A 9605-nucleotide genomic window follows, 5' to 3' on the forward strand; every position below is an offset into this window, starting at 1 on the left:
ATATTTATATATTTTCAAAAGTAAGTTGAAATTAGAATAATGTTATTACCATTTAAGAGTTTGTTTGATATTGGTATTGAGAGGTCAAAAACACTTTTTTTTTTAAAGTTTTTTTTTTAAAAATAAACGTTTGATAAATTCGTAAGACAGACTTTAAATAGAAGCGTGTATATATATATATATATATATTACTAGGCAAGAGTATTCGTGCAAGCACGGGACCAACGTTGTTAATTTTTTGTGAATCAAATGTATTTTGTGAGCTGAATGAAAGGATAGTGCACACACGAAGACACAAGCATGTGTGCGTGTAATGGAGATATAAGAAAGCTAGCGCGCGCATAATATATATATATATATATATATATAGAGAGAGAGAGAGAGAGAGAGAGAGAGAGAGAGATATGGATAAACATATTATATATATTAGAAATATGGTTGGCAGTTGTTTTGTTTGTTGTCATGGCTGTGTTATTTAGGTTTGATATCTACAGTATTTACATAATGCTACATTTTGACAGTTACTCAGTGCCATTCAGAAAGCATCTGTGAAATAAGATGAAAACTGAATTTAGTATATAGTTACTGTGAAATAAGATAGAAAATAAATTTAGTATATAGTTACGAGAAGAAGTTAAATTGTTTAAAAATTTATCAGTGATTGTAAAATTTAAATACATGTCAATGTCTTAGAAGTAGGCAACAAAGTCCACGCTATCAGCTGCAAAAGTATATGCCATCAAGACAAAAAGGTATTGCCAACCATATTGCAAAAAATTATTATTGCAAGAAAGTATTTCACTATAACAAAAGGAGAGTATCAACTGTTGAAGAACTATACTGTTGTGATATCAATATACAATCATCAGTTTTAAAATCAATATGACAAATGTAAGTATGAATTAATTAGTAATTAGTTTTCAATTCACAGGCTTAACAATTGATGAACTTTCAACCATCAAAATCTGACAACATTTTCTATTTGGTTGTTATGCTAGTTGTTATTTTATGGTGCATCAAAAGATTTGTAGTTGGATAACAACGAGAGTCGTGTAGAGAGAATACCTTTTAGTCTTCTTTTATCATGATTTGCTTCAGCTTGCGTTTACTGCTTTCTGGAGTTGTTGGTGCGGTGATGGGCAGTGGCAGATTGCTGGCAATATCTTTTTCGGTGATTGACATGATAAACAGTTTTGTTGAAGATGCATTCTTGTTTTTTGCAAACAACTTCTTTATTTGGATGGTGAATGTCTTCCCTAGCAGTTTGTGTTGCACTGATATGAATGACAACAATTGTTTCTGAAAGACGGAAGGAAATCATGTAAGATTAGATTTTTAAGAATTAAACGAGAGATTTTAGAGTGTTTTACCATGATCCAACGTATGTCAGGAATTTCTGCTACAGTAAGAGACAATAGTTCTTCTTCAATTTTATCTGAAATCATGGCTGTTGTTGAACCAATATCATCTTGGATGGTTACTTCAATCTAACATCTGGGCAAAAGTCAATATGGTTATATTCAAAAATAATTTTTTTAATAGAAAATTGTTGTTTAGTTATCCATCTTTCGATAACCCAAAAAATATTTATTGCACATTGGATAATGTAAGAGATTTCATAACAAGGGTGTTATGGTTATGCAGTTATTGATCTCACTGATATGATTCTCATACCTAGGTGTGAGATGTGTTGGTCGACGACAGGTTGTACAATAGAATCTTCTCTTTGACCAAATTCTTGGAAAAAATTGCTTGCAATCGGAGCAGACTAAGACACAAAATTTTTGAGTTTCATTGAATATTGATATTTGAGCTTGCACGTGAAATATTTGGCCCTAGGAATACATATGAAATGGTAAATTGTATTAACATTTCAATTCTTAAACAAATTTAAGATGTAGACGATGCGTATACCAAAGGTTATTGCTGGATGTTGACAATAGGCACCATGTGTTCTCGGGGAATGGAATGTCGACCACAGGGTGAGAGAATCTTATAATACGAGGGCTAAATGGCACAAATAAAAGAGAGCTTGTAGTTGTGGTGCTTTTTGTTGCGTATGTGCTGAGAAGCGATTTTATTTCATCGAACCTGTATGTAAAAAATATTAAAGATGTGAATACATTTATTTGTTTATGGAGAGGTGTATTTTGAATATGATGTCTTTAGTGCCATAGCTTGTGGGTATGGGGGATCAATATGGATTGTTGTACCAAATCTATTTGAAAGGCCTGCATATTATTTAATAGTTGGTGTTAATTCGATCAATATGTTTTGTAGGAGAAATTGTTAATATGTTTACTTTACCTGAAGATGATTTTGGTTTGGCCACTTTTTTGGCAATAATTACTGGGAATTCTTGAAGCTCTTTCAGATGTGTGAGAAGTTTATATCCATATAAGCCAATGAATTCTTCCCATATAATGTGTTTTGTTGGTTTCTTCCTGTTTTCATTTAAAAAAAAAAGATAAACAGTATTATAATAGATCATAACTTACATAGATACAAGCAAAATTGGAAAAATATTCACGAAACGAAGTAAAGAAAAATATGTTACTATTGCTGTATATACACAAATAAAATGAACATCATCAAAGTAGGATGCAACATTTTTACTGTTGTTTTCAAATTAGGGTCAAATTAAAGACAAAACTGAAATTGCAAGACCTTGGTGAACACTATGAGATCCCTTTACTTGGTTCTGCTCATACAGCCATGACAGATGTGCACATGTTAGCAGTAGATATTCAACGGCTGACTTTTGACCTGAAGTTGACAATCCCTTCTCTTATTGAAGGGTATTCCTTTTGGCCATTGAAAGTAGGAGAATCAAAGAAGAAGAATTCTGGCTAAACAAAGACATAACAAGCATACTTAGATTGTTCAAATAGTTAGGTGTTGCAATCTTTTTAGAGAAGTTATTACTATAAGCAACTTGTAGAATTAGCTAATTCTTCCATTAAAGTGGCTGGTAAGTGTTGTCTATGAGTCTTGACATATGATATTTTCCACTCTTGAATACCAAAATGTGCATGACATTCCTCATAAGAATGAAATTACAAGTTAACCATTACTATGTCCCTATAATCAGATTTGGTATATTCACACACCTAGATCAAATTTAATCAGGCAATCAAAAGGATAATCAAACATCAATAACAATTGATCTAGTGTAAGTTCAAATACACTACAATTAGATTAACCCGATACTCTAAGAGGCTAGGGCTGCTTCCTTCCCACCGTGTCCTTCCTTGTGTGTCGAAGATATAAAAAGAGTGAACCAAAAAAGAACGCGAACTGGATCGAACTATTATATGGTGAAGCATCCGAAAATAGAATAATCCACACCATAGTTGGAAACTTTTTATCAAAAATGTAGTATCCAACTTATCCTTTTCTCCTTATTTATTGTTTTCTTTTCACTTTTGGGCAACATTATCAATCAAGAATTAGATGCACCAAAAAAATTTTCCAAATTGAGTGAAATTTTAGATCCTTAGATCAAGCCAGATACCATAGCAAGGTAACATTCAAATACAAGATGCTTGAATTCACAGAGAAGGGAATTTTTTTAAAAAATATTTACTTTCCCAGAAAGAGGGTCAAGCAGACACCTACATCACATTCGGAATTTCAACTTTGACGAAAAAAAGATGACATGACAAGTCATTAATAAATCCAGTTATGTGACACAAGCTCAAAGAAAACAGAAGGATATAAGATGGTTCAACAAACGTACATTTACATTCAAGGTAAGATAAAAGTGCATTAGTATATATGGTCATTATGGCTGGGTAATACCNGTGCATTAGTATATATGGTCATTATGGCTAGGTAATACTGCAAGTTGATATTACTGAAAAGCATTAACATCTATCACGTCTGCTGCACCAAATCAGTAATTTCAAAGACAATACAAAAGACATGACTTTTCTGATTTTCAAAAATATATGTCATCTNTCATGTCTTCCTTATTAGACAGTCCAGAAGGTACAAAAAGGGGATGGTATGCCAGATTTTCTTCAAATATTTGATGAATTTGTCGACTCTACAAACATTTACAGAGAGGCATCTCAATGTTTCATGCATCTTTTTCGTTAATGGCATGGAAAAACAATTTTTTTATATGTGGTGCACACATTTTGATTGTTGCTATAACATTTTTGCTTATTTATCATAAATAATAAATTATACTTATTTAGCACCAAAATAAGAAACAAAAACTATTTGTACAGGAACTAAAGTAAATTGTATACTTGTATTAGACACAATTGGCTTATGGCGGAATCTGCAAGAACATAGTTTTCTGATGATCCAAAATAGAAACTGTTATAAAATACAAAGATGCGCTGGGGTGATTTCCAAAGCAAAAGTTTGGAATGACTTGAAAAGGTTGCATGTTCACTCCCTATTCAAGGGAACTTGTTATATATAAGCAACTGTCAAAGATTGTAAATCTAGGGCAAGTTTAGCAAGTATATTAAGTCAGCTAAAATTCATTTGGCTTGAAAATTGCATTATTATTTTGTATATATAGTAGACTATGAATTCTTTGGTACTAATTTACTCCTACTTCGAAGGTAGAGAGGATATTTCCGATATAAGTTAATAAAACCAATAATACTACACAATGCAGGCATGCAAAAGAGAACTTTACTTACATTAGATAACTTGTGAATGCATTGTTCCACGAGTAGCAAAACAATAGTAAATATAGTCAACACATAAGCAACAAACCATGTTTGTGTCAAGGTTGATGAACGAAATTCTTTATACAAATATTTTTGTAAGTAATCTACCAGAATTTCAGATTTATCAACTTTAAATCAGATCAACAAATTGTACTAATTATTGATTGTTTGTAAGTTCATTTGATTGATATATTCTGCTGGCAACATAAAAACTCCGCTTTCTTTCATTTTTAATAGTGCAATAAATCAAGAATCATCCAAGACTTAACTTTCAAAAAGATGTTTTGACTGTGATTTGGACTTAAACCAGCCGCCAAAAAAAACAGAAGAAGAGGCAATTTAAAAGTGACAGTTGGTATATAGCTATAAAGGAAAAGATGATCGCACATGTCTTAGCATCTCGAGTTTTAGATAACAATTTTCAGTTTTGAAAAGTTGGAAAGTAAAATTTTACTTACTCATAGTCGATGACAATGAATTCTTGAATTTTGCTCTGCATTTGAGGCATATGATGGAGGGCTACCATTTATCACGAGGGCAAGAATATCTTGTAGAAATTAAAGAGTTATTAGTAAGTTGTAATAGTCATGAAAAATGAATTATATGTGTGGTAAGTATAGTGTTAAGATATTTGAGAAGTACAGAATTCAGAGCCTATAGTTTGATAGTCGAAACTGTTAAACGATGTAGTTTTTAGCAGCGTCGGTGGCATCAATGGTGGTTCAGGGGGTATAACTTGATCTATTAGTTCAAAAATTGTGCCTTTATCAATTGTCCAGCTGAATTGATGAAGATGATTTCCATACGCCTTGGTTGACTCAGAGACAAATGTCCCGATAGCAAATATGTTTGGAAAGGAACAAACTCATTTACATAATATGAGATATCTGTACCATATATGATAACTTGTATTTGACTTTCCTATGAGAAATTTAATGAAGTTAGAAAAATATAAGGTAAGTGAAACAACATATAGTTAGTATAGAAATCCAAAAGTGGTTTGAATAGTATGGAATAGTTATTTTTTATAGGGTATATAAAATTTAAAGCATATGAAATATGGGTGGAGGTTTACCCATGGATGTGATGGCTTAATCAACAGAATGAAGATTACAATAAAATATGTAAAAACTGATTTTGCAAATAATTATTCAAGGAACACATCAACAACATTAAGCAACACTTTTAGCACAAAAATTAATTTTCAATATCAGCTCACAGATTTATCAGATTTTTCTGTGCGTTTACAAAATCAGTTGACAGAGGATTTTGTTAAGCATCTATCCTCCCTCACTATTTGTATAATAATATTTCATTTATTCTATGATCACTCAGCACTGATCGTTTCTAAATATTTACATGAGAGTTCGCTTAAAGAAGCAATTCAGTTTCTTAAATGGATTGGTATCCACACAGATTTCGATTCAATTTTTTCTATATTTCGCAAAGAAAATCAACAGCATCGAACCCAAACAGTAACTAACTTCCCTATAACACAAATTATGTCTACAAAAGAAAGAGGAGTAAAACATAGATTTAAAATGATAAAACATGCTTCATATCAAATTATATCGCGTATTAATTAATTAACGTATCTCATATGTTTGTTACGTCTCATTTAAAAAATTTATTTTATTATTTTTCTATAATAATTTTATATATTATTAGTTTATATTTATATGTTTTTCATGTATTCTTTTGGAGATTAAAAAAACAATAATACTTTTGCAAGATTAGAAAAAACAAAGTCCCCCGTTTAATAATAATTATTCATGCCCTATACTATTTTTGAATGTCCAACAACACTTGTCCACTTTATGGAATAAATAGGCAATTTTATATATAATTTCTGGTTACTTTTAGAGTAACTTTCACATATAGCGAGCACAAATCATATTTGTATACTATAACTATGGTTTGCATAAGCTCCATAGCAAACATAAATATGTATATTTAGTTATAACTATACCAAATGATTTAATATATAATTAGACACTAGCTATAACTATATCAAATGATTAGTATTCTACCAATTTCACACTAGGCCGCTTTACTAGTTTTTACTGTTTACTCACAACCCAAAAATTGAAGTAAGGGATTCTCAATTATAGCTATTGATTTTAATTTTAGTTTGTAATCATAGATTGTAATATTTGTAACTTGGTAAAGATTCATAATTTGATTAAACATAAAAAAAATTCATACTAATTTTAGTAGTAACAGTAATTATAGGCTTTTGTACTATATTTTCTCTTATTGATGAAATTTGTCATTATCTTTCTTGTTTCACTGTATCAAAGTATTTAGAGAAGTGAGAAGGCATATAATATTTTAGTGATATTTTTTTATTGAATAAATCTAAAATCAAATATATAATAATCAAATACAAATAAAAAATTTCTTATTAAATTATATTAATTTAGCATATTTAAAAATTAAAAATTGATAAACTAAATTAATAATACACAAATTAAATCGAATCAATCTATGTACATCATGAATGGAGAAGCTAGGATAAAGATGCGGAGAAGAATGTTCGAGATTTGGCACAAGCGTGGCAAACTTTGTCATGTGGAAATGACACTTTTCTTGTTTTGGCATGCATATCTGCCACGTCAAAGTTTTTAGTTCTATATGAAATTCTCATCCCAAAACACAACAAAATTAGATTAGATTAGATTAGAACAGCTCGAAAAAAATTGAAGGAGAAAGCAATATTTATATTTATAAAAATATAAAAAAAATAAAGAGTAGAGAATTAGTGATCAAACGGGCGCGGCAAGAGAGAATACATGGAGGCGGAGACAAGTGCAGCTAGTGATACTCCTGTTACTAGGAAGAAGATGATAATGGTGGCTATCGATGAGAGTGAAGAGAGTTTCTATGCTTTGAAATGGGCATTAGATAATTTGATCAATGATCCTTCTATTATCATCACTCTCATCAATGTCCAAATTCCTTTTACACCCATGGTTTATCCTGCTGGACCTGGTATGTATGTATTTCTATTTATTGGACCAGATTTTTTATCAACAAAGATAAAAAATTGTATGCAATGAAACTAAAATATTTAATTTGGGAGGGAGGGTGAAGTAATTGGCTTTTTTTTTTTTTATATTTATAGTTGTCTTTGCAACACCTACTGTTGTTGAAGCTGTGAGAAAAGGACAACAGGAGAATGCAACTAGAATACTCTCTCGGGCACTCCATCTCTGCCAACAAAAGATGGTATCACAATATATTTCTGGTTGCTTATATATATATATATATTTGTGCTAATTTTATGATTGGGTTTAGGTGAAGGCGGAGACTCTGATTGTAGAAGGGGACCCAAAAGATATGATATGTCAAACTGCACATGAATTGCACGTTGACCTTCTAGTAATCGGTAGCCGAGGGCTTGGCAAGATTAAAAGGTTTATTTTCTTTTCGCCCAACACATTCATTATATTATTGGAATAGGATTATCCCATGTGAATATAGAATAAGTTCAATTCTTTATATTTATAAAGTAGCCATATTTAATTTGTATGTCTTAGTGATATATATCAAAGTATTTTCGCCAATAAATCAGGGTTGTGCGACAAGTTGAATTTCAGGAGGAAATATGTGGGCATAATTAAAGTGATAATAGTCCAATCTATGGAATATGTTTTAAAGCTTCCACAATTCTCTCTCTGCATACAACACATATATACACATTACTTGTGCGAGAATATCATCTGCAAAGGTAAGGTGGGTAATCTTATGATAAGACTGAAGAGAGCAATCTGGCCTTGAGCTTTTATTTTACATTCATACTTAATAAAAAAAGAGCTTAGGTCCCTGAGTCAAATATGAACACCCCTGTTCCTCGATGGACTTTCGTTGCTTCATCTCCATATTCTTTTACACTTGAAATTTCTAAAATCTGACATGCTAAAGTTTTCACTAAATTGACAGAGAATCTAAATTATAATTGAGGCATATACCAGTGATGAGACGTCCTTACTTGTAGATTGTATGTGCAACATATGAAGTTAATTGCTCTTGTTAGATTGTTTTTGTATGTAATATTAAGGTTGTTTTGCAGGGCTTTCTTGGGTAGTGTGAGCGACTATTGTGCTCATCATGTGCAATGCCCTATTCTCATTGTGAAGCCACCCAAGGAAAACCCCAAAAGCAGCTAATTAACAAGGATATATCATGTGCCAGTCTATGCACAATGTCATTTACTTGATGATGAATAAACACAAGTTCATTGAGGATTATAAAACTTATGTATATATTAATTATATTATCAATAAATGGAGGTTGTATCTGTTGTCTCAATAGCTAGCCCAGTCCACAGGCAATAGGTTTTTGGGTAGAAGCCAGTCGTCACAACTAGTGCAATCTGAATATTTGACCCTCATTCCTCTGGTAACGTAAGTTGCTGCAGCCTATGTGGCTCTGTATTTGGTTTTAATAAATATAGCAATTCTAATTAGAGATATCTAGCGTTTCAACCTTGATGGAACAAATGGAAAGGGCAGTCCTTGGTCTTTTTAATCACGTCTTTACCTCTCTTTTTGTGTGCCTCCTCTCCTCGATTTCAGCTAGTAACGTAGTCCATTACTACGAGAATGTTGGTGATAAAGCAGAACAATATATATCTGCTTTGTTGATATTTTTCATGAAACTCCCATCGGTGTTAATTTATATCACTCTTGCATATGGTCTCATTATCTACTTTACTTGCCTTCATTTTATGTATGTTTCAAGCTTGCAATAGTCTCACATGTATTATCAGAAGACTGTTGTGCCGTTGAATTCCATCCCAAGAATAGTGTAGCCTGATATTCCATTCTTTGGTTAGACTAATGTATGTTTAGATTAGTGATATATATGTATATTAGCTTAAGAATGACCAATAATGCATCCCGGTTGATTGTT

At 31.6% G+C, this 9605-nt stretch overlaps 1 protein-coding gene across 1 annotated transcript; it reads left to right on the forward strand.

The window, feature by feature from the left end:
* The first annotated feature begins 7238 nt into the window (after window positions 1-7238).
* Window positions 7239-9224, forward strand: LOC107016071 (universal stress protein A-like protein). Its single transcript, XM_015216552.2, has 4 exons — window positions 7239-7682; window positions 7816-7919; window positions 7989-8107; window positions 8764-9224. Exons 1-4 carry the CDS (start codon window positions 7484-7486, stop codon window positions 8858-8860), a joined length of 519 nt encoding a protein of 172 aa, XP_015072038.1. The 5' UTR covers window positions 7239-7483; the 3' UTR covers window positions 8861-9224.
* Window positions 9225-9605: the final 381 nt, after the last annotated feature.

This window comes from Solanum pennellii, chromosome 1, assembly GCF_001406875.1.
Source record: "Solanum pennellii chromosome 1, SPENNV200".
Taxonomy (NCBI): domain Eukaryota; kingdom Viridiplantae; phylum Streptophyta; class Magnoliopsida; order Solanales; family Solanaceae; genus Solanum; species Solanum pennellii.

Excerpts from the sequence above, each read along its gene's own strand:
- LOC107016071 (XM_015216552.2), top strand. The coding sequence starts at position 7,484 with ATGGAGGCGGAGACAAGTGCAGCTAGTGATACTCCTGTTACTAGGAAG. Across the intron at positions 7,920-7,988 it reads ATCTCTGCCAACAAAAGATG|GTGAAGGCGGAGACTCTGAT; the intron begins GTATCACAATAT and ends GATTGGGTTTAG. Across the intron at positions 8,108-8,763 it reads GGGCTTGGCAAGATTAAAAG|GGCTTTCTTGGGTAGTGTGA; the intron begins GTTTATTTTCTT and ends GTTGTTTTGCAG.